At 40.9% G+C, this 26,464-nt stretch overlaps 1 protein-coding gene across 33 annotated transcripts in view; it reads right to left on the minus strand.

Annotated features, from left to right (window-relative positions):
* tou (bromodomain adjacent to zinc finger domain 2B toutatis) overlaps positions 1-26,464 on the minus strand; it is a 1,094,933-nt gene that overhangs the window by 457,742 nt on the left and 610,727 nt on the right. For 28 of the 33 annotated variants that reach the window (XM_071667356.1, XM_071667362.1, XM_071667359.1 and 25 more), the window contains 2 exons: positions 19,492-20,526; positions 12,565-12,624 (listed from right to left, as the gene is read on the minus strand). In XM_071667356.1, coding sequence (XP_071523457.1) covers positions 12,565-12,624; positions 19,492-20,526 — 1,095 coding nt within the window. The remainder of the gene's footprint in view (positions 1-12,564; positions 12,625-19,491; positions 20,527-26,464) is intronic. The other 5 variants (XM_071667361.1, XM_071667381.1, XM_071667380.1 and 2 more) reach the window with 2 other exon arrangements.

The raw sequence follows: 26,464 nt of genomic DNA on the forward strand, positions 1-26,464 counted from the left end.
GTCTCATGCTTCTCCTTCTTCCCTCCAACTCTGACACATATATCATCTTTGTCAATCTATCCTCAATCATTCTCTCCATATGTCCAAACCATTTCAGCACACCCTCTTCTGCTCTCTCAACCACACACTTTTTATTCCCACAAATCTCTCTTACTCTTACATTACTTAATCAAACCACCTCACACTACATATTGTCCTCAAACATTTCATTTCCAACACATCCACCCTCCTCTGTACAATCCTATACTAAAGTTAATTTTTCACACATTTTTCACAGGTTACAGGCTTTGTTTCGTGTTATACCCTCTTGTTGTTTTACCCAAACATCTCTCGAAGAACTGTTCACTGTCCATGGCATCAGTGTTTTAAAAATTCAAAGGTCATGATCAGGTCATTCTTCAACGGTGGGCAAATTTAGCACCAGTTGCCTTTCCTTTTAAGTTAGCTTTCTAATCTGAACCAGTAGTGTTTGATACAATGCATTCACTATAATAAGGACACTTGAATTACCCCCCTTTTTTCATGATAATACAAACTGTCACCATATAATATTACACAGTTGGCTACATGAGCGGGATGCCACTGCTGCACATGCCATGCTGCCTACCACATCTGTTCTCTGCTTGCATTCACAAGGTAAGGACTCACCATTTGCCACCCATATATTTCTGCACTTCTGCCCACTTGAACCAGTCACCACTATGCCTAAGCATCCAGTTCAAGATACTATATGAACCCGAGTGTGGGTCTAGTGCTTCTGCAGTTGCTCGCCATTATGCCGTTAATGAGAATAACATTTGCATCATATAGATGAAAAGCAAATCTATCAAGAAAGCCTTTTCTCAAACATCTTTTTTGAATATAGTAATGAATCTTCACATGGAGACACTTGTGAAGATGGAGGATACTGTTCCATCCACAAAAAATAACCTCCCTAACCTAAAATCTGGGGAATTTCAAAATATTTGGAAATTAAAATAATTCTTTTAAAATACTGAAGATTATATAACAGAATGCAGAAAACATATATAGGAGTAAGTTTGGCTCATGCACAACTATGTAATAACAAGAATAAGTATCATGAAAGATAGGTAGTAGTGGGTTGGCAGCCGACCTGGAAGGTAAATTACTGTACTACCCACCTTGGTATTGGGAGGGTAAAAGAAGGCTGCATAGTGAGCCAGCATTTCAGTGGTTGTCAAATTGCACTCCTCTGACCCAACAAACTATCTTTTCCTAATGTCCCACCCTCATATGAATTACTAGCATTCTGTCCACAAACATACAATCTCTCATCACATATAACACTTGACAACACTTAACTCACAAAACTCATTCTTTGTAACTCTACATATTCCTGCAGAGCAATACGAGCGAGCCCTGACTTTTAGCAAAATGGTAGGAGCAACAGATAGAGGTAGGCGGTAGAAACATTCAAGCAAGAACAGTACATTGAAACATTAGGAAGAAGTAGTAGGAAGGAAAATTAGGCAAGAGCACTGAATAGTGGTAGTCTGTCGGAACATTGGGTGGGAGCCTCTGCAAATACTGCACAAAAGTTGCCCTATGCCAGTGGCCTATTAAGGGTAAGGCACTAAAGGCTATGAAGCGGCACTGGAATCCAGTCTTCTATTGCCCTGGCCAACCCCTTGAGGTCAAGGGAGTTCCAGTTGGGAACAGGAATCAGAGGTACAGACAAATAGATAGTCTTATGTAATTTGGCAGTTGTCTCTTGACCTCTGTTGCAAGTGGACATGCTTCTGAGCTCCTACTTCATTGTTGAGACACAAGAAATTCACCTGGAACTTGCTCATTAAGGAAAAGGTAAGTTCATTTCTTGCTTGTTCTGTACTCTGATGGAAATTTTCCTTCTAGAAATCAGGGACAATAGTGAGGCATTAGAAAACTAGATGTTAAGCTGAATCGGTGGGAAAGTGATGTGTGTCACGTTACTGCAAAAATAGTCGATGCACAGGAGCAAGAATCAGTGGTGACAAGTAGGGTAGAGAACTTAGAATACAGACTGGTTATTGTGGCAACGAAGTTGGATGATAGTTTCCTTCCAGCCCACTAGAAAGACTTGTCAACAAGCAGAAGTAAAAGGAATGGAGAGTTCAGCTCAGAATGGGGTTGGTTTACTGAAAGATGAAGTACAGGATGATGAAATCAGCATTCTGGTTGGGGATTCCTTAGAGATTAGGAACAGAAGTTCTGTGTTATGGGGAAGAGGAGAAGAAATTTGTGCTTTCCTGGTACTAAATTGGAAGACATTCTGGGGAGGGAGTTTGATAACACTGCCTCAAACACTCAAGAGGATTCCATGTTTGCTGTCCAGGTAGGGAAAAACAATACAGTCAAAGGAAAATCAGAAGAAATTTCAGCAAAGTACAGGGATCTCATCCATAAGTTCAAGGAGAGATGCAAGAAGTTAGTTATACTGGGATTGCTGCCAAGATGTGATGTAAATCTGTGTACCCTTACTACGATGTTGGGATAAACAACAGAATTAAGGCTCTCTGTTGGAAGAAATTTTTTTGTATAGATTTATGAGGTTCTCTACTTGAATAGGAAAAACCCATCTCGGCAGTGTTTTTAATGAGAATATTACGCTCTCTCTTCAATACACACAAACTAATTAGGTACCCACAGCATAGTAAAACTGAAAGAGAGATTCAGGCTAAGAGGGAACATGGCAGGATGGGTAACCTAAAAGTGAGAGACCTGATGCAGGATAGAAACAAGGATGGTTGGGAACACTGCAGAACAGAACACCTAGTAGTCAATTCTCTGGCAGTATAGGTAATTTCACAGGTAATGGTGGGGGAATGGGTCGATGGGAAATATATGACAGGATGTGTCAGATGGAATCACCATTCGGGAATGAGGCAGGTCAGAAAATGGCAGAATCATGAGATCAATTCCCAGATGGAAGCAGGAAGTGACCAGGATGGGACAGTTCAATTTGAGATTATGGGCTTTGTTGATGTAGGCAAGATCCCCACTGCCTTTGCAGCACAAATACTAAATTCTTTATTCATCTATTACACTTTGTTGCTGTCTCCCACATTAGTGAGGTAGCCAAAGGAAATAAACGAAAGAATGGCCCAACCCACCCACATACACATGTATATACATACACGTCCACACACACATATATACATACCTATAAATTTCAAAGTATACATATATATACATACACAGACATGTACATATATATACACATGTACATGATTCATTATCCCTGGAGATAGGGGAGAAAGAATACAACACATTCCTCACGTGTTGTAGAAAGTGATTAAAGGGGACGGGAGCGGGGAGCTAGAAACCCTCCCTTCCTTGTATTTCAACTTTCTAAAAGGGGAAACAAAAGAAGGAGTCATGCGGGGAGTGCTCATCCTCCTTGAAGGCTCAGATTGGGGTGTCTAAATGTGTGTGGATGTAACTAAGATGAGAAAAATGGAGAGATAGGTAGTATGTTTGAGGAAAGGAACCTGGATGTTTTAGCTCCGAGTGAAATGAAGCTCAAGGGTAAAGGGGACGAGTGTTTTGAAAATATTTTGGGAGTAAAGTCAGGGGTTGGTGAGAGGACAAGAGCAAGGGAAGGAGTAACACTACTCCTGAAACAGGAGTGGTGGTAGTATGTAATAGTGTAAGAAAGTAAACTCTACATTGATTTGGGTAAAACTGAAAGAGGATGGAGAGAGATGGGTGATTATTGGTGCCTATGCACTTGGGCATGAGAAGAAAGATCATGAGAGGCAAGTGTTTTGGGAGCAGCTGAATGAGTGTGTTAGTTTTGATGCACGAGACCAGGTTATAGTGATGGGTGATTTAAATGCAAAGGTGAATAATGTGGCAGTTGAGGGAATAATAATTGGTGTACATGGGGTGTTCAGTGTTGTAAATGGAAATGGTGAAGAGCTTGTAGATATGTGTGCTGAAAAAGGACTGGTGATTGGGAATACCTGGTTTAAAAAGAGAGATATACATAAGTATATGAATGTAAGTAGGAGAGATGGCCAGAGAGCGTTATTGGAATACGTGTTAATTGATAAGTGCGTGGAAGAGAGACTTTTGGATGTTTATGTGCTGAGAGGTGCACCTGGAGGGATGTCTGATCATTATCTTGTGGAGGCGAAGGTGAAGATTTGTAGAAGATTTCAGAAAAGAAGAATGTTGGGATGAAGAGAGTGGTGAGAGTAAGTGAGCTTGGGAAGGAGACTTGTATGACGAAGTACCAGGAGAGACTGAGTGCAGAATGGAAAAAGGTGAGAGCAAAGGACATAAGGGGAGTGTAGGAGGAATGGGATATATTTAGGGAAACAGTGATGGCTTGTGCAAAAGATGCTTGTGGAATGAGAAGCGTGGGAAGTGGGCAGACTAGAGGAGGGTAGTGATTGGTGGGATGAAGAAGTAAGATTATTAATGAAAGATAGGAGAGAGGCATTTGGATGATTTTTGCAGGGAAATAGTGAAAATGACTGGGAGATGTATAATAGAAAGAGGTAAGAGGTCAAGAGAAAGGTGCAAGAGGTGAAAAAGAGGGCAAATGAGAGTTGGGGCAAGAGAGCATCATCAAATTTTAGGGAGAATAAAAAGATGTATGGGAAGGAGGTAAATAAAGTGCGTAAGACAAGAGAACAAATGGGAACATCAGTGAATGGGGCTAGTAGGGAGGTAATAACAAGTAGTGGTGATGTGAGAAGGAGATGGAGTGAGTATTTTGAAGGTTTGTTGAATGTGCTAGATGATAAGGAGTGGCAGGTAGAGGGTGTTTTGGTCAAGGTGGTGAGTGAAGTGAGAGGGTTAGGGAGAATGATTTGGTAAACAGAGAAGAGGTAGTAAAAGCTTTGCGGAAGATGAAAGCCGGCAAGGCAGTGGGTTTGGATGGTATTACAGTGGAATTTATTAAAAAAGGAGGTGACTGTGTTCTTGACTGGTTGGCAAGGATATTTAATTTATGTACAACTTATGGTGAAGTGCCTGAGGATTAGCGGAATGCATGCATAGTGCCATTGTACAAAGGTAAAGGGGATAAAGGTGAGTGCTCAAATTACAGAGGTATAAGTTTGTTGAGTATTCCTGGGAAATTATATGGGAGGGTATTGATTGAGAGGGTGAAAGCATGTACAGAGCATCAGACTGGGGAAGAGTAGTGTGGTTCCAGAAGTGGTAGAGGATGTGTGGATCAGGTGTTTGCTTTGAAGAATGTATGTGAGAAATACTTAGAAAGGCAAATGGATTTTTATGTAGCATCTATGGATCTGGAGAAGGTATATGATAGAGTGGTTAGAGATGCTCTGTGGAAGGTATTAAGAATATATGGTGTGGGAGGCAAGTTGCTAGAAGCAGTGAAAAGTTTGTATTGAGGGTGTAAGGTATCGTGGATGTAAGGTATGTGTACAAGTAGGAAGAGAAGAAAGTGATTGGTTCTCAATGAATGTCGGTTTGCGGCAGGAGTGAGCAATCTCTCCATGGTTGTTTAATTTGTTTATGGATGGGGTTGTTAGGGAGGTGAATGCAAGAGTTTTGGAGAGGGGCAAGTATGCAGTCTGTTGTGGATGAGAAGCCTTGGGAAGTGAGTCAGTTGTTGTTCACTGATGATACAGCAGTGGTGGCTGATTCAGGTGATATCAACTGCAGAGGCTGGTGACTGAGTTTGATGGTAAAGTGTGTGAAAGAAGAAAGTTGAGAGTAAATGTGAACAAGAGCAAGGTTGTTGGGCACAGTAGGGTTGAGGGACAAGTCAATTGGGAGGTAAGTTTGAATGGAGAAAAACTGGAGGAAGTGAAGTGCTTTAGATATCTGAGAGTGGATTTGGCAGCGGATGGAACCATGGAAGCGGAAGTGAGTCAAAAGGTGGGGGAGGAGGCGGAAGTTTTGGGAGCATTGAAATATGTGTGGAATGCGAGAACATTATCTCGGAAAGTAAAAATGGGTATGTTTGAAGGAACAGTGCTTCCTACAATGTTATATGGTTGCGAAGCGTGGGTATAGATAGAGTTGTGCGGAGGAGGGTGGATGTGTTGGAAATGAGATGTTTGAGGACAATATGTGGTGTGAGGTGGTATGATTAAGTTTGAAAGGTTAATAGAGATGTGTGGTAATAAAAAGAGTGTGGTTGAGAGAGCACAAGAAGGTGTTTTGAAATGGTTTGGTCACATGGAGAGAATGAGAAAAGATTGACAAAGAGGATATATGTGTCAGAGGTGGAGGGAAGGAGAAGTGGGAGACCAAATTGGAGGTGGAAGGATGGAGTGAAAAAGATTTTGAGCGATCGTGGCCTGAACATGCAGGAGGGTGAAAGGCGTTCAAGGAATACAGTGAATTGGAATAATATGGTATACCAGGGTGGACGTGCTGTCAATGGATTGAACCAGGAAATGTGAAGTGTCTGGGGTAAACCACGGAAAGTTTTGTGGGGCCTGGATGTGGAAAGGGAGCTGTGGTTTTGGTGCATTATACATGAAACCTAGAGACTGAGTGTGAATGAATGTGGCCTTTGTTGTTTTTCCTAGCACTACCTCGCACGCATGTGGGGGGAAGGAGTTGTCATTTCATGTGTGGCGGGGTGGCAACGAGAATGAATAAAGGCAACAAGTATGAATTATGTACATGTGTATATATGTATATGTCTGTGTATGTATATATATGTAAATGTTGAAATGTATAGGTATGTATATGTGCGTGTGTGGCTATGTATATATATACATGTGTATGTGGGTGGGTTGGGCCATTCTTTAATCTGTTTCCTTGCGCTACCTCTCTAATGTAAGAGACAGCGACAAAGTATAATAAATAAAGAAAACATAATTTATACTTGCTGCCTTTATTCATTCCAGTCGCCATCCCGCCACACATGAAATGACAACCCCCTCCCCCCGCATGTGCATGTGGTAGCGCTAGGAAAAGACAACAAAGGCTACATTCGTTCACACTCAGTCTCTAGCTGTCATGTATAATGCACCAAAACCACAGCTCCCTTTCCACATCCAGGCCCCACAAAACTCTATATGGTATAACCCAGACGATTCACATGCTCTGGTACAATCCACTGACAGCACATCGACCCCAGAAAACCACATCGTTCCAATTCACTATATTCCTAGCACGCCTTTCACCCTCCTGTATCTTCAGGCCCCGATTGCTCAAAATCTTTTTCACTCCATCTTTCCACCTCCAATTTGGTCTCCCACTTCTCCTCATTCCCTCCACCTCCGACACATATATCCTCTTGGTCAATATTTCCTCACTCATTCTCTCCATGTGCCCAAACCATTTCAAAACACCCTCTTCTGCTCTCTCAACCACACTCTTTTTATTACCATACATCTCTCTTACCCTTTCATTACTTACTCGATCAAACCACCTCACACCACATATTGTCCTCAAAATCTCATTTCCAGCATATCCACCCTCCTCCGCACAACTCTATCTATAGCCCACGCCTTGCAACCATATAACATTACTGGAACCACTATTCCTTCAAACATACCCATTTTTGCTTTCCGAGATAATGTTCTAGCCTTCCGCACATTTTTCAACACTCCCAGAACTTTTGCCCTCTCCCCCACCCTGTGACTCACTTCTGCTTCCATGGTACCATCCACTGCCAAATCCACTCCCAGATATCTAAAACACTTCACTTCCTCCAGTTTTTCTCCACTCAAAATTACCTCCCATTTGACATGTCCCTCAACCTTACTGTACCTAATAACCTTGCTCTTATGCACATTTACTCTCAGCTTTCTTCTTTCACACACTACCAAACTCAGTCACCAGCTTCTACAGTTTCTCACCCGAATCAGCCACCACCGCTGTATCATCAGCAAACATCAAGTGACTCACTTCCCAAGCCCTCTCATCCACAACAGACTGCATACATCCCCCTCTCTCTAAAACTCTTGCATTCACCTCCCTAACAACCCCATTAATAAACAAATTAAGCAACCTGGAGACATCACGCACCCCTGCCGCAAACCGACATTCACTGAGAACCAATCACTTTCCCCTCTTCCTACTCATACACATGTCTTACATCCTCGATAAAAACTTTACACTGCTTTAGCAACTTGCCTCCCACACCATATATTCTTAATACCTTCCACAGAGCATCTCTATCCACTCTAACATATGCCTTCTCCAGATCCATAGATGCTACTTACAAATCCATTTGCTTTTCTAAGTAATTCTCACATACATTCTTCAAAGTATACACCTGATCCACACATCCTCTACCACTTTTGAAACCACACTGCTCTTCCCCAATCTGTTCCTCTGGACATGCTTTCACCCTCTCAATCAATACCCTCCCATATAATTTACCAGGAATACTAAACAAACAAATATCTCTGTAATTTGAGCACTCGCATTTATCCCCTCTTCCTTTGTACAATGGCACTATGCATGCATTCCACCAATCCTCAGGCACCTCACCATGAGTCATACAACATTAAATATCCTTACCAACCAGTCAACAATACAGTCACCCCCTTTTTTTATAAATTCCACTGCAATACCATCCAAACCCGCTGCCTTGCCAGCTTTCATCTTCCGCAAAGCTTTTACTACCTCTTCTCTGTTTATCAAATCATTCTCACTAACCCTCTCACTTTGCACACCACCTCGACCACAACACCCTATATCTGCCACTCTATCATCAAACACATTCAACACACCTTCAAAATACTCACTCCATCTCTTTCTCACATCACCACTACTTGTTATCACCTCCACATTAGTCCCATTCACTGATGTTCCCATTTGTTCCCTTGTCTTACACACTTTATTTACCTTCTTCCAAAACATCTTTTTATTCTCCCTAAAATTTAATGATACTCTCACCCCAGCTCTCATTTGTCCTCTTTTTCACCTCTTGAACCTTTCTCTTGACCTGCCTCCTCCTTTTATACATCTCCCACTCATTTGCACTATTTTCCTGCAAAAATCGTCCAAATTCCTCTCTCTTCTCTTTCACTAACACTCTTACTTCTTCATCCCACCACTCACTACCCTTTCTAATTTGCCCACCTCCCACGCTTCTCATGCCACAAGCATCTTTTGCGCAAGCCATCACTGCTTCCCTAAATACATCCCATTCCTCCCTCACTCCCCTTACATCCTTTGCTCTCACCTTTTTCTATTCTGCACTCAGTCTCTCCTGGTACTTCCTCTCACAAGTCTCCTTCCCAAGTTCACTTACTCTCACAGCTCTCTTCACCCCAACATTCTCTCTTCTTTTCTGAAAACCTCTACGAATCTTCACCTTCACCTCCACAAGATAATGATCAGACATCCCTCCAGGTGCACCTCTCAGCACATTAACATCCAAAAGTCTCTCTTTCACACGCCTATCATTTAACATGTAATCCAATAACGCTTTCTGGCCATCTCTCCTACTTACGTATACTTATGAATATCTCTCTTTTTAAACCAGGTATTCCCAATCACCAGTCCTTTTTTCAGCACATAAATCTACAAGCTCTTCACCATTTCCATTTACAACACTGAACACCCCATGTACACCAATCATTCCCTCAACTGCCACATTACTCACCTGTGCATTCAAATCACCCATCACTATAACCCGGTCTCGTCAATCAAAACTACTAACACACTCACTCAGCTGCTCCTAAAACACTTGCCTCTCATGATCTTTCTTCTCATGCCCAGATGCATATGTACCAATAATCACCCATCTCTCCCCATCCACTTTCAGTTTTACCCATATCAATCCAGAGTTTACTTTCTTACACTCTATCGCATACTCCCATCACTCCTGTTTCAGGAGTAGTGCTACTCCTTCCCTTGCTCTTGTCCTCTCACCAACCCCTGACTTTACTTCCAAGACATTCCCAAAAAATTCTTCCCCTTTCCCTTGCTTCATTTCACTCAGAGCCAAAACATCCAGGTTCCCTTCCTCAAACATACTACCTATTTCTCCTTTTTTCTCGTCTTGGTTACATCCACACACATTTAGACACCCTAATCTGAGCCTCTGAGGAGGATGAGCACTCCTTGCATGACTCCTTCTTCAGTTTCCCCTTTTAGAAAGTTAAAATACAAGGAGGGGATGGTTTCTAGGCCCCCGCTCCTGTCCCCTTTAGTCGCCTTCTATGACACGAGAAGAATGCGTGGGAGGTATTCTTTCTCCCGTATCCACAGGGACATATACATACCAAAGACAAAAGTGTCAGTCATGTATCAAAATATTCGATGTTAATGCTCAGATATATGTAAAAAATCTTGGAGTTTGAGACAGAAGTACTGGAAGAAAATTATGATATAATTGGTATTTCAGAATCTTAGCTAGATATGAGAAGTAAATATTTTCACACTGAATATGCTATCTCTGGGTACACTTTATTCAACAGTGATAGGAGAAATACAGTAGACAGTGGTGTCTTGCTCCTTGTTAAATCTTATCTAAGTCTTGTGCTCAAAAATATTGCTGTTGTTGATAATATGGACTTCCATTTCTTTAGAAATCAAAGATAAATCTTGATAGAAAATAAATGGGGTTAGTTTACAGGCCGCCAGCACAGACATTAAAGGCAGACAAAAGACTATATGATCAGATAACAGAAACTAGCAATGAAAGCGATTCCATCATTGCAGGAGATTTTAACATGCCATTATCTAAGTGGGAGAATCCCTTTCAAGTAGTTCTGGGCATGGACTTTACGTGAATCTGCTTGATAGTGCCCAAATACAATTAGCTGATAAACCTACATATGATGAGAATATATCAGACTTAGTTATAACTACAAATGAGGATCCTTTTAACAACAGTGAAGTTGGAAATATGTCTGGTACAAGTGATCACCACCAAATTACTTTTGAGTTAACTTTTAACTTTGCCTGTAATGCTGGTCAACATGAATAACAAAATCAAACATAATCTTACAGACTTGTAAATTTTACCAATCTTCACAACTGCTCTTGTCAGACAAACATGGGATGATATTCTAAATGAAAGTGATACAGATGAAGCTTTGGAGAGTTTCAGTAAAATGTTCAAAGCAGTAGAGGGATCAACTGTGCCAACTTGTAGTATACAGACTTTCTCCAATACAAAGTGGAAATGGTGGAACGATGATTTAAAGAAGTGTCTGTTGTCTAAAAAAGCAGCACATAAGCTCAAAGAGACAAGTAAACAGCTTGGTAAAGCATATTATGTAAGTATGTATAGAGAAACTAAGAGAAATACATCAAAGTAAACATCAGTATGAAGCACATGTAGCTGAAAAGAGCAAAAATAATCCGAGGACTTTTCTACCTATCTATCTATCTATCTATCTCTGACACCTGTCCCAACTGGAACTCCCTCAAAGGCGTGGCCACAGCAACAGTCTCTATAACTATAGAACTCCAGGAGTTTTATGGGTATTTTAGAAGCAAGAGAATCATCACCTAGTCAATTGGCACATTTATAACTGAAAATCTGTTCGTGACAACAAAGACAAGGCAAAGATTTTAAATGATTTTTCACATCTGTATTTACAACTGAAGATACTGCTCATGTCCCAAATCCAGCTTGAGTGCTAAGAGAGGAAAACATTTTGCAACACATGGGTATGTGTTGAAGATACAGTTTTAGCAATAAATGAAATACAGTTGCTCCCTAACTTACGATTTATGACCTGCACACACAACCAGAAAAATTATAAATCAAAAACATATGTAAATATAAAAATTACGCTTGGTCATACGTCTAGCAGTGCTAACGGCTACGTGCATACGATAATAAAAGTCAAAAGACCATGGCATTGTGTACATCACAGCATCTCTCTCTTCTCACTCTCAGTTACCATTCAGTAAACGCGCATTAATCAAGTGAGTCTCACGAATTTTCATGCTGGATTAAATCATTTTTGTATTAATCCCCAAAGAAGATGATGACAGATCTGGCAAGAAGCCTAGGAAGATACTCAATTTGGAATTAAAAATGAATCACCTCATATGATGGACGAAAAAAATTAATGTGATGGCATGTGATCTACAGTTGTCCCATTTGACGATCTCCAAAATTTCAAAGGACAAAGAAAAAAATATGTGAAGCAGTGAAAGGTTCAGTAAGTATGAAGTCTATGCTTAATGACAAAGCAACAACAAGAGCCCATTCATGAAATGGAAAAATTGTTGATGCTGTGGACAGAAGATCAAATTAAAAAACATGTACCACTAAGCTTACTAACAATTCAGGAAGGCTAGAAGTCTTTTTGAGGCTTTGAAGGAGTAAGCAGGAAAGAATTACATCAAGAACTTCACAACAAGTCATGGTTGGTTCAATAGATTTAAAAGAAGATACAGCTGCACAACGTTTGAGTCATAGGTGAAGCAGCAAATGCTGATGAAGGAGCTGCCGAAAAGTTGATTGAAAGTTGGGATGAATCAATCCATGAACTACAGAATCTTAAATAAAAGGTAAAGAGAAACTACAGAATCATATAATAAAGCTGGTTAATAAAAAATGAGATAATCATGACAGTAATTGAGTAAGATAAAAGAATGCTGTACATGTATACGAATTCTACATGCCATGCTGACATACGTCCAACTTACGTCCATTTCGAGATACGACTGGTCAGTCAGAACAGAACTCGGACGTATGTCGGGGAGCATCTGTAAAGATAAATAAAACAGCAGGCCTGGATAAGATTTATCCAGGGACAATAAATGGGACAAAAATGGGATAGTTAAACCCTTTACTATTTCATCAAAAAATCACTTGCTCAGGTGAAAGTACCAGAGAAATGGAAACTTGCTAATGTAAAACCTACTTTCAAAAAAAGGTAATAAATCACTGCTCAGATTATCATCCAGCCAGCTTAACGTCTGCAGTTGGAAAATTTATGCAAACCACCATTCAGGATAAAAATGTAAACCTTTTAGAGGAGCATCACTTCATAAATGACTTGCAACAAGGTTTTCAACAAAATTGTTAACATCTGATGAATCTGCTTGATTTCTTTAATGATACAATCAACATGTATGATGAAAGTACAGCAGTTGATGCTATCTATCTAGATTTTCAAAAAGCATTCAATAAAGTTCCACATCATCAGTTACTAACCAAAGTTAAGTCACGTGGTATGAATGAGGGTTTACTTCGGTGGTTAGGAAATTGGTTTACTGGCCATAAAAAAGGAGCTGTCCTCATTAGTGGTCAAGCCTCAAAATGGTTAAACGTAACAAGACGTGTACCACAAGGATCAGTCTTGGGACCACTTCTCTTTCTAATATATATCAGTGACATTGATAATGGGCTGCAATGCAAGATATCAATATTCGCAGATGATATTATGTTGGGAAACAGATTTACAACAGAAATTGAACATCTGCTGCTTCAAACAGACATAGACAAACTGAAGGCTTGGGCACATTAGTGGCAAATGAATTATAATATCAGTAAATATAAGGTTTAATATGTCTTTAGTAAAAATGAAAAGACAAGCTACAGATGAATTCTGCTGAACTGCAAAAGGTAAGTGAGGAAAAGGACTTGGGTGTAATGTCTGGTGATCTAAAGCAAAGTAAGCAGTATATAGAAGCAGTTAAAAAAGCAAACAAAATTATTGAATTTATAGACAGGGCAAATGAGTGGGAGATGTATAAAAGAAAGAGGCAGGAGGTCAAGAGAAAGGTGCAAGAGGTGAAAAAGAGGGCAAATGAGAGTTGGGGTGAGAGAGTATCATTAAATTTTAGGGAGAATAAAAAGATGTTTTGGAAGGAGGTAAATAAAGTGTGTAAAATGGGGGAAAAAATGGGAACTTCAGTGAGGGGGGCTACTGGGGAGGTGATAACAAGTAGTGGTGATGTGAGAAGGAGATGGAGTGAGTATTTTAAAGGTTTGTTGAATGTGTTTGATGATAGAGTGGCAGATATAGGGTGTTTTGGTCAAGGTGGTGTGCAGAGTCAGAGGGTTAGGGAAAATGATTTGGTAAACAGAGATGAGGTAGTAAAAGCTTTGCGGAGGATGAAAGCCGGCAAGGCAGCAGGTTTGGATAGTATTGCAGTGGAATTTATTAAAAAAAGGGGGTGACTGTATAGTTGACTGGTTGGTAAGGTTACTTAATGTATGTATGATTCATGGTGAGGTGCCTGAGGATTGGCAGAATGCTTGAATAGTGCCATTGTACAAAGGCAAAGGGGACAAAGGTGAGTGCTCAAATTACAGAGGTATAAGTTTGTTGAGTATTCCTGGTAAATTATATGGGAGGGTATTGATTGAGAGGGTGAAGGCATGTACAGAGCATCAGATTGGGGAAGAGCAGTGTGGTTTCAGAAGTGGTAGAGGATGTGTGGATCAGGTGTTTGCTTTGAGGAATGTATGTGAGAAATACTTAGAAAAGCAAATGGATTTGTATGTAGCATTTATGGATCTGGAGATGGCATATGACAGAGTTGATACAAATGCTCTGTGGAAGGTATTAAGAATATATGGTGTGGGAGGCAAGTTGTTAGAAGCAGTGAAAAGTTTTTATCAAGGATGTAAGGCATGTGTACGGGTAGGAAGAGAGGAAAGTGATTGGTTCTCAGTGAGTGTAGGTTTGTGGCACGGGTGTGTGATGTCTCCATGGTTGTTTAATTTGTTTATGGATGGGGTTGTTAAGGAGGTGAATGCAAGAGTTTTGGTAAGAGGGGCAAGTATGCAGTCTGCTGTGGATGAGAGAGCTTGGGAAGTGAGTCAGTTGTTGTTCGCTGATGATACAGTGCTGGTGGCTGATTCATGTGAGAAACTGCAGAAGCTGGTGACTGAGTTTGGTAAAGTGTGTGAAAGAAGAAAGTTGAGAGTAAATGTGAATAAGAGCAAGGTTTTTAGGTACAGTAGGGTTGAGGGTCAAGTCAATTGGGAGGTAAGTCTGAATGGAGAAAAACTGGAGGAAGTGAAGTGTTTTAGATATCTAAGAGTGGATTTGGCAGTGGATGGAACCATGGCAGCGGAAGTGAATCATAGGGTGGGGGAGGGGGCGAAAGGTCTGGGAGCCTTGAAGAATGTGTGGAAGTCGAGAACATTAACTCAGAATGCAAAAATGGGTATGTTTGAAGGAATAATTGTTCTAACAATGTTGTATGGTTGCGAGGCGTGGGCTATGGACAGAGTTGTGCGCAGGAGGGTGGATGTGCTGGAAATGAGATGTTTGAGGACAATATGTGGTGTGAGGTGGTTTGATCGAGTAAGTAATAATAGGGTAAGAGATGAGTGGTAATAAAAAGAGTGTGGTTGAGAGAGCAGAAGAGGGTGTTTTGAAGTGGTTTGGTCACATGGAGAGAATGAGTGAGGAAAGATTGACAAAGAGGATATATAAGTCAGAGGTGGAGGGAACGACAAGTGGGAGACCAAACTGGAGGTGGAAATTCCAGATGGTGTGAAAAAGATTTTGAGTGATCGGGGTCTGAACGTGCAGGAGGGTGAAAGGCGTGCAAGGAATAGAGTGAATTGGAACGATGAGGTATACCGGGGTCGACGTGCTGTCAATGGATTGAACCAGGGCATGTGAAGCGTCTGAGGTAAACCATGGAAAGTTCTGTGGGGCCTGGATGTGGAAAGGGAGCTGTGGTTTCGGTGCATTATTACATGACAGCTAGAGACTGAGTGAACGAATGTGGCCTTTGTTGTCTTTTCCTAGCGCTACCTCGCACACATGAGGGGGAGGGGGTTGTTATTTCATGTGTGGCGAGGTGGCGATGGGAATAAATAAAGGCAGACAGTATGAATTATGTACATGTGTATATATATGTATATGTCTGAGTGTGTATATATATGTATACGTATATGTGTATGTATATGTATAGGTATGTATATTTGTGTGAGTGGACATGAGTAACTGGGTGGGTTGGGCCATTCTTTCGTCTGCTTCCTTGCGCTACCTCGCTAACGCGGGAGACAGCGACAAAGCAAAATAATATAGACAGGGCAATCGTATTTAAGTCCAGGGATATTATCCTCACTCCTTACAAGCCACTTGTGCATCCCCATCTCTAATATATTGTTCAATTCTGATGACCCTACTTGAGGAAAGACATAACAGAGAATGAAAAAAGTACAGTGACAAGCTACCAAGATGATCCTCGGACTAAGAAACAAAGCCTATGAGAGCTGATCAAATGACTCAAATCTATTTAGTTAAGAAAAGAGAATGCTCAGGGGTGATCTGATATGGACATTCAAAAATATTAAAGGCTTCAATAATCTTGAGATAATGAATTAAATACATACAGAATCATATAATTCCAATCACAGTAATGGTTACAAACTCATGAACAAACATTTTACCTTAAATGAAGCAAAATAAATTTTCATCAACAGGATTGTTAATGATTTATCAATAAGAGCGGTTGGAAGTATGATATTCATGTCTGTTCCACTATCACAAACAGCCTCAAAGGAACAAGTGGTTTGTCGCTGTTTGAATTCTTTTGCATTCCTTTATGTAATCATTCAGCACATTCTGCTACACAGCAACAATCGACCAACAGATATATGCTTGCCATAGAGTAAACATTTTCCTTTGGGCACTTTTGTATGATTTTACATGAAATTTGCTGCTATTTTCACTTCTATATATCACATTTTAGTTTTTCTGTACTATGGTCTATACAAAGCTATCTTGTTCTGAGAATTAAATGTGATACCGGTGAAAAATACCATGATGTGTGGATGACTTCTAAGGAGGATCATGAGGATGTCTGCACTGATCTAATCAGCCCGGCAAGCAATTCCCTGAGCCACTGTAGTAATGATCTTGCTTTTCATCAATGTGCACTGTCTTGCATGTAAACATTTGTACCATGAAGATCATAAAAAACAATTAATGATCATTCAGCACTGATTTGTAACGTGCTTCATCTAAGCTAATTTCTAGGGAGAAATTTATCCTCCTCTTGACCCCTCTTACCACCAAAACATCATCAAACCATTACAGAATCAGGATGCTTTACCATTTTCAGTAAGTAATGAGATGATCAGCGGCTGACATTACTTGGCTATCTCACCCTTCCGTGCCTTAAATGAACTTTCATCTCTCCACATCATTTCATGCAAATAAGAAACTGTCCAATCTATGTATTTACATCTGAAGTGCAAGAAGAGGCTTCCTAGCTACACAACATGATAACAACTTCAAATCCTTCTCAAAATGGTGTACGAGGTTTTCAAAAGCTCAAGTTTCATTTGCTTATTAAATTTCTCTGTGGTTTCCAGAGGTCAACCAAACCCAACTTTTCTAGAAAGGATGTCATTAGAAGGAAGCCTATGACCTTAAGCAGGAAGTGTCTGGATGAAGGACTCAGTATTGCCAGTATATCTTTAAATCTCACCAAAGAAAAAAAAATTCTAATGAAGATAAATGCCTTTTCTTCCTAACATAACTTCTTAGGACCCATGATTAGTCAGTGATAGTGAAAAAAAATATCACACAGAGGAGAAATAGGAAAAATATCACTAACCACAACAGCAGCAAGCATACCTCTGATCTCAGTAACACAAAATAACCAAAGCTACAAATCATGTTCAGCTGACTCTAAAGACTGTGCAACACTGCCACACATATGATATCCCCACCATATGTAAGTAAACAGGTGTGTTCTGCATATAAAACCTAATGCAAGAAAGCATTATTGCAAACAGTAACTGTTAGATCTTGCTGTGGAGACTGCACTCTATCAAAGTGATTGCCATAGAGTATAAAGTGTAGTATGCATAATGTTTTTTCTTTTCTTTTCCTTTGTTCACCCTCTATTCCCTGGTCACCTACTGGCTAATGTAGATCAACTGGCATTTACCTGGTGTAGACCTTGGAAGTATTCTGTTTTAACAGCCTGGACTGAGTCCAAGTTGATAAGGTGGTTGACCAAGTTGTTGGAAGGCCCACGGGCCCACTTAGCCACCACAGTCTGGTTGGCCTCGTGCACCATAAAAATACTTATCCAAGTCTTTTTTTGTTGTCATTTCTCTATCATGTATTCCAAAGAGTTCCTGATGTCCAAAGACAACATGCTTATCAACCTTTTTGGTTTGAAAGTCTTCCGTACCAGATGTGCCAAAAGAAAATTATTTTTCAATATATTTCTTTTTTATTGTAGGAGGTAGTTGGTAGGCAGCCACAGACCAGGGAAGTATGCAACCAGTTCTACCTGCCTGGGTATCCGGAGGGTTCGTAATGCCAGTGATTGTCAAGTTACATTCCTCTGACCCAAGTATCTTTATTTTCTTTCTGGCTCACCCACACATGGAGTGCTAGCATTCTATCCCCAATCATACAATCTCTCCTTGTCACACATAACTCTTGACAGTACACAAAACTCATTTTCATAACTCTAAATTTTCCTGTGGTGAGCACTAGACCAGTCTTTTGGTAAAATGATAGAAGCATTAGATAGAAATAGTATGTAGGAGCATTAGACAGTATCATTAGGTAGAAGTAGAGAATAGGAATATTAGGCAGGAGCATAAAGTATAAGAGGTAGGCTGGAACATTAGGTAGTAGTTGTAGTCAATAGAAACATATGGCACAAGACTCTGGAAACAGTGCTAGAGTTGTCCTCTGCCAGTGGCCTGTTAAGGGTGAGGCACTTACGGCTATGAAGAGGCACTGGAGTTCACCTGCTATGGAGACTCTTGCTGTAGCCATCCCTGTGAGAGAGATTCTGGAGGTACCTAGATAGGTTACCAGCCATGCATTCTAGGATTTTCTGTGTATAAGATGATCTACCTCTCCCGTATGCATTCTAGAGGAACAGCCTCAGTGATTCCATTCAATTCCAATAATTCATCACCTATATGCATGGAAAATTTGGTATCCATTTGTAATGCATTCCTAAGCTCTTGTTCTAGAGCTCTGTAGATTTTTGTTTTCACATTCAAAAGTAAGAAATAAATTTGAAATTATGTTTATGTTAAATTCCTTACGTATAATTGGATATTATAGAAAAATAAGTAATAAGCAAGTATCTAAGCCAATCAGCAACTCTGTTACATATGGAGACTGACTGGTTCATTGATAAAAGTTTACTGCATATCAAATGATTACTATAAAAAGATTGCCCGATGCCACCAAAATGTCTTCTTACTTTTTTCATGACTACCAACACCCAATTTACTGCATATCAAATGATTACTATAAAAGGATTGCCAGATGCCACCAAAATGTCTTCTTACTTTTTTCATGACTACCAACACCCAAATCTCTTGTATTCCCCACATCTAAATTCATTGAGTTTCTGAGATTCTCAATTGCATTCCACCATCAAATAATAATAATTCATCAACTCTTGCACAACTATTATAAGCAGAATAGTAAGAAGAGTATTTTTTCCTTGTGTTATAATCAATATAATGGTAGAAAATACTTTGATAATTGTGATTTATTGGTACTAAAGAGTTACAATGTCGGGTGACCTGAATCATTATTAGCAGCATATCTAAAATTGCAAAAGAAAATCATGAGCAAAACTCTAAAATAAATATCACTAGAAGAGGTTACTTACTGAGTTTTCCATTTCCAAAGATTCTCTTTCCTTGTCTTGGTTATCTGCAGCTGATGTGGTTGGGTGGATTGTGACACTGGGCTTGTTGAGTACTGAAGTCATAGTGGTCTCAGGTGTTACTGATGTGATGCTAACAGAGGAGGAAAGAGACAAGGCTGGTGGAAGAGACACAGGAAGAGGGGTGGAAACAGATGAGGTAATGGACAATAATGATGGAATTGACGATGAAGGGGATGATGAGGTACACAATGAGGTCATCACAGGTGAGGAAGTAACAGGGGAAGAGGGGGTTGTACTGGACAAGGAGGAAGAGGAGGAAGCAGAGGTGGTGGTAGTGGTGGTGGTGGTAGTGGTTGGGGTGGTGGTTGGGGTGGTGGTTGGGGTTGCAGTTGGGGTGGTTGGTGGGGTGGTGGGGGTGGTAGTGGTGGTAATGGATGTGGAGGTGGAGGTGGAGGTGGTGATAGTGGTGGTGGCAGTAGTAGTGGTGGTGGTGGTGGTAGTGGTGGTGGTAGTGGTGGTGCTGTTGGTGGTGGTAGTGGTGGTGGTAGCAGTGATGGTGGTAGGAGTGAGAGATTCAGAGGATAAAGGAGAGGATGTAACTGCAGAAATAGAGAGGGAGGGGATGGGAGGAGTTGGTATGGGAGGAGGAGGTGCAGGTGATCCAACAGAAGCAGATAATGAAGAGGACAAGTTTGTAGACAGTCCAGGGATTAGGGTTGGTGGAAGAGACTGTGATGCCGGAGATGGGGAGGATGATGAATTGAATGTTGGGGAGGTTGAAGATGTGATAGAGAGTGATTCCCCAGAGCGTGAAGATGCCACATGTAAGGGTGGAGAGGTAGTGACTGGAGTGGCAGCAATGGAGGTAGTAAGGGGCAGAGGTAGGCTTGACGGCTTTATGCCTGCTGCACGACACTGTTCCAGTAATGATGCAACCGTGTTCTTCTTCGGCTTGGAGACTCCTCGACCTAGATGCCGCGCCCGTTCTTGAGCATCCTCCATCTGATAAACAGACTGCTCATGAGCCTTGTCCCTCTGGTGAATAGAGCAAAACTTCACAACTACTAGAAAATAAAATATATTCTTACCTGCTCTCTTAGTTAATGTTTCCATAATTTTCAGAGCCATATTGAAAAACAAAGAGTGATCCATAACATCAATTTATTCTTATCATACTTGGTCGCCATTTCCTGCATTAGCATGGTAGCACCAGGAAACAGATGAAGAAAGACCCGTCCATATATACACATGCACATATTCTTACTTGCTGCCTTCATCCATTCCCATCGCCACCCCGCCACACATGAAATAGCACTCTCCCCTTCTCCTCCTCCCCTAGCGAGGCAGCGCCAGGAACAGACAAAAAAAAAGGCCACATTCATTCACACTCAGTCTCTAGCTGTCACTTGTAATGCACTGAAACCACAGCTCCCTATCCACATCCAGGCCCCACAGACCTTTCCATGGTTTACCCCAGATGCTCCACATGACCTGGTTCAGTCCACTGACAGCACGTCAACCCTGGTATAACATATCATTCCAATTCACTCAATTTCTTGCATGCCTCTCACCCTCCTGTACGTTAAGGCTCCGATCGCTCAAAATCTTTTTCACACCATCCTTCCACCTCCAGATAGGTCTCTTGCTTCTCCTTGTTCCCTCCACCTCTGACATATATATCCTCTGTCAATCTTTACTCACTCATTCTCTCCATATGTCCAAACCATTTCAACACACCCTCTTCTACTCTCTCACCCACACTCTTTTTAGATCCACACATCTCTCTTACCCTTTCATCTACTTACTCGACCAAACCACCTCACACCACATACTGTCCTCAAACATCTCATTTCCAACACATCCTCTATACAACCTTATCTATAACCCATGCTGTGCAACCATATAACATTGGTGGAACCACTATTCCTTCAAACATACCCAGTTTTGCTCTCCGAGATAACATTCTCGCCTTCCACACATTCTTCATCGTTCCCAGAACCTTCGCCCCCTCCCCCACCCCATGACTCACTTCCACTTCCGTGGTTCCATCCACTGCTAAGTCCACTCCCAGATATCTAAAACATTTCACTTCCTTCAATTTTTCTCCATTCAAACTTAGATCTCAATTAACTTGTCCCTCAACCCTACTGAACCTAATAACCTTGCTCTTATTGACATTTACTCTCAACTTTCTCCTTTCATACACTTTTCCAAACTAAGTCACCAACCTCTGCAGTTTCTTACACGAATCAGCCACTAGAGCTGTATCATCAGCAAACAACAACCGACTCACTTCCCAAGTCCTCTCATCCACAACAGACTACATACTCGCCACTCTCTCCAAAACTCTTGCATTCACCTCCCTAATCCCCTATCCATAAACAAACTAAACAACAATGGGGACATCACACACCCCTGCCACAGACCAACATTCACCAGAACCAATCACTCTCCTCTCTCCCTACTCGTACACACGCCTTAATCCTTGGTAAAAACTTTTCACTGCTTCTAGCAACTTACCTCCCACGCCATACACTATTAAAACCTTCGACAAAGCACCTCTATCAACCATATCATATGCTTTCTGCAGATCCATAAATGCTACATACAAATCCATTTGTTTTTCTAAGTATTCCTCACATACATTCTTCAAAGCAAACAACTGATCCACACAACCTCTACCACTTCTGAAACCACACTGCTCTTCCCCAATCTGATGATCTGTAAATGCCTTTACTCTCTCAATCAATACCCTCCCATATAATTTCCCAGGAAGACTCAACAAACTTATGCCTCTGTAATTTGAACACTCACCTTTATCCCCTTTGCCTTTGTACAATGGCACTATGCATGCATTTCGCTTATCCTCAAGCACTTCACCATGATCCATATATACAGTGAATATCATTACCAACCAATCAACAACACAGTCAACCCCTTTTTTAATAAATTCCACTGCAATATCATCCAAACCAGCCACCTTTCCGATTTCATCTTCCGCAAAACTTTCACTACCTCTTCTCTCTTCACTAAATCATTCTCCTCAACCCTCTCACTTCGTACACCACCCCGGCCAAAACACCCTATATCTGCCACTCTATCATCAAACACATTTACAAACCTTAAAAATACTCACTCCATCACTACCTGTTACTACTTCCCCACTTGCCCCCTTCACCGATGTTCCCATTTGCTCTCTTGTCTTATGGAGGTTCTTTACCTCCTTCCAAAACATCCTCTTACTCTTCCTAAAGTTTAATGATACTCTCTCACCCCAACTCTCATTTGCCCTCTTTTTCAACTTTTGCATCTTTCTCATGACCTTCAGCCACTTTCTTTTATACATCTCCCACTCATTTGCACTCCTTCCTTGCAAGTATCATCCAAATACCTCTCTTTTTCTCTTTCACTAACAACTTTACTTCTTCAATCCACAACTCACTACCCTTTCTAATCTGCCCATCTCCCAACTTTCTCATGCCGCATGCATCTTTTGCACAAACTATCAATGCTTCCCTAAATACATCCCATTCCTCATCCACTCCCTTTATGCCATTTGCTCTCACCATTTGCCATTCTACACCCAATCTCTCCTGGTACTTCCCACACAAGTCTCCTTTACAAGCTCACTTACTCTAACCACTCTCTTCTCCCAAACATTCTCTCTTCATTTTTGAAAACCTCTACAAATCTTGACCTTTGCCTCAACAAGACAGTGATCAGACATCCTTCCTGCTGCCCCTCTTTGCACACTAACATCCAAAAGTCTCTCTTTTACATGCCTATCAATTGACATGTAATCCAATAATGCCCTTTGACCATCTCTCCAACTCACATATGCATACTTATGTATATCTCTTTTTAAACCAGGTATTACCAATCACCAGTCTTTTTTCAGCACACAAATCCACAAGCTCTTCACCATTTTCAAATCCACAACACTGAATACCCCATGTGCACCAATTATACCCTCAACTGCTACATTACTTACCTTTGCATTTAAATCGCCCATCACCAATGGAAAGAGAAAATAAAAATGTTGAGTAATTTCATTCAATACATCCTCTGACGGAGTGAGGATGAATTAAATGAAAGTACTCACCGTTTTTATTTTCTCTTTCCAGTGGTGATTGTGCATATATCTCTTCATGGTGAAGTGAAGGTTCTGCATATATATATATTTTTTTTTTTTTTTTTTTTTTTTTTTTTTTTTTTTTTGCTTCGTCGCTGTCTCCCGCGTTTGCGAGGTAGCGCAAGGAAACAGACGAAAGAAATGGCCCAACCCACCCCCATACACATGTATATACATACGTCCACACACGCAAATATACATACCTACACAGCTTTCCATGGTTTACCCCAGACGCTTCACATGCCCTGATTCAATCCACTGACAGCACGTCAACCACGGTATACCACATCGATCCAATTCACTCTATTCCTTGCCCTCCTTTCATCCTCCTGCATGTTCAGGCCCTGATCACACAAAATCTTTTTCACTCCATCTTTCCACCTCCAATTTGGTCTCCCACTTCTCCTCGTTCCCTCCACCTCCGACACATATATCCTCTTGGTCAATCTTTCCTCACTCATTCTCTCCATGTGCTCAAACCATTTCAAAACACCCTCTTCTGCTCTCTCAACCACGCTCTTTTTATTTCCACACATCTCTCTTACCCTTACGTTACTTACTCGATCAAACCACCTCACACCACACACTGTCCTCAAACATCTCATTTCCAGCACATCCATCCTCCTGCGCACAACTCTATCCATAGCCCATGCCTCGCAACCATAAAACATTGTTGGAACCTCTATTCCTTCAAACATACCCATTTTTGCTTTCCGAGATAATGTCCTCGACTTCCACACATTCTTCAAGGCTCCCAGGATTTTCGCCCCCTCCCCCACCCTATGATCCACTTCCGCTTCCATGGTTCCATCCGCTGCCAGATCCACTCCCAGACATCTAAAACACTCCCTGATATCTAAAACACTTTACTTCCTCCAGTTTTTCTCCATTCAAACTTACCTCCAAATTGACTTGACCCTCAACCCTACTGTACCTAATAACCTTGCTCTTATTCACATTTACTCTTAACTTTCTTCTTTCACACACTTTACCAAACTAAGTCACCAGCTTCTGCAGTTTCTCACATGAACCAGCCACCAGCACTGTATCATCAGCGAACAACTGACTCACTTACCAAGCTCTCTCATCCCCAATAGACTTCATACTTGCCCCTCTTTCCAAAACTCTTGCATTCACCTCCCTAACAACCCCATCCATAAACAAATTAAACAACCATGGAGACATCACACACCCCTGCCACAAACCTGCATTCACTGAGAACAAATCACTTTCCTCTCTTCCTACACGTACACATGCTTAACATCCTCGATAAAAACTTTTCACTGCTTCTAACAACTTGCCTCCCACACCATATATTCTTAGTACCTTCCACAGAGCATCTCTATCAACTCTATCATATGCCTTCTCCAGATCCATAAATGCTACATAAAAATCCATTTGCTTTTCTAAGTATTTCTCACATACATTCCTCAAAGCAAACACCTGATCCACACATCCTCTACCACTTCTGAAACCACCCTGCTCTTCCCCAATCTGATGCTCTGTACATGCCTTCACCCTCTCAATATATATATATATATATATATATATATATATATATATATATATATATATATATATATATATATATCTTCTTTCTTTCTTTTAAACTATTCGCCATTTCCCGCGTTAGCGAGGTAGCGCTAAGAACAGAGGACTGTATATATATATATATATATATATATATATATATATATATATATATATGTGTGTGTGTGTGTGTGTGTGTGTATATGTGCGTATGTATGTGTGTGTGTATGTGTATATATATATATATATATATATATATATATATATATATATATATATATATATATATATGAAAGGAGGGCAAGGAATAGAGTGAATTGGAGCGATGTGGTATACCGGGGTTGACGTGCTGTCAGTGGATTGAATCAAGGCATGTGAAGCGTCTGGGGTAAACCATGGAAAGCTGTGTAGGTATGTATATTTGCGTGTGTGGACGTATGTATATACATGTGTATGGGGGTGGGTTGGGCCATTTCTTTCGTCTGTTTCCTTGCGCTACCTCGCAAACGCGGGAGACAGCGACAAAGTATAATAAAAAAAAATAATATATGTTATCCCTGGGGATAGGGGTGAAAGAATACTTCCCACGCATTCCTCGCGTGTCGTAGAAAGCGACTAGAGGGGACGGGAGCGGGGGGCCAGAAATCCTCCCCTCCTTGTATTTCTTTAACTTTATAAAATGGGATACAGAAGAAGGAGTCTCGCAGGGAGTGCTCATCCTCCTCGAAGGCTCAGATTGGGGTGCCTAAATGTGTGTGGATGTAACCAAGATGTGAAAAAAGGAGAGATATGTAGTATGTTTGAGGAAAGGAACCTGGATGTTTTGGCTCTGAGTGAAACGAAGCTCAAGGGTAAAGGGGAAGAGTGGTTTGGGAATGTCTTGGGAGTAAAGTCAGGGGTTAGTGAGAAGACAAGAGCAAGGGAATGAGTAGCAATACTCCTGAAACAGGAGTTGTGGGAGTATGTGATAGAATGTAAGAAACTAAATTCTCGATTAATATGGGTAAAACTGAAAGTTGATGGAGAGAGATGGGTAATTATTGGTGCATATGCACCTGGGCATGAGAAGAAAGATCATGAGAGGCAAGTGTTTTGGGAGCAGCTGAATGAGTGTGTTAGTGGTTTTGATGCACGAGACTGGGTTATAGTGATGGGTGATTTGAATGCAAAGGTGAGTAATGTGGCAGTTGAGGGAATAATTGGTATACATGGGGTGTTCAGTGTTGTAAATGGAAATGGTGAAGAGCTTGTAGATTTATGTGCTGAAAAAGGACTGATGATTGGGAATACCTGGTTTAAAAAGCGAGATAT

The sequence above is a fragment of the Panulirus ornatus genome, chromosome 12 (assembly GCF_036320965.1).
Source record: "Panulirus ornatus isolate Po-2019 chromosome 12, ASM3632096v1, whole genome shotgun sequence".
NCBI classification, from domain to species: Eukaryota; Metazoa; Arthropoda; class Malacostraca; order Decapoda; family Palinuridae; genus Panulirus; species Panulirus ornatus.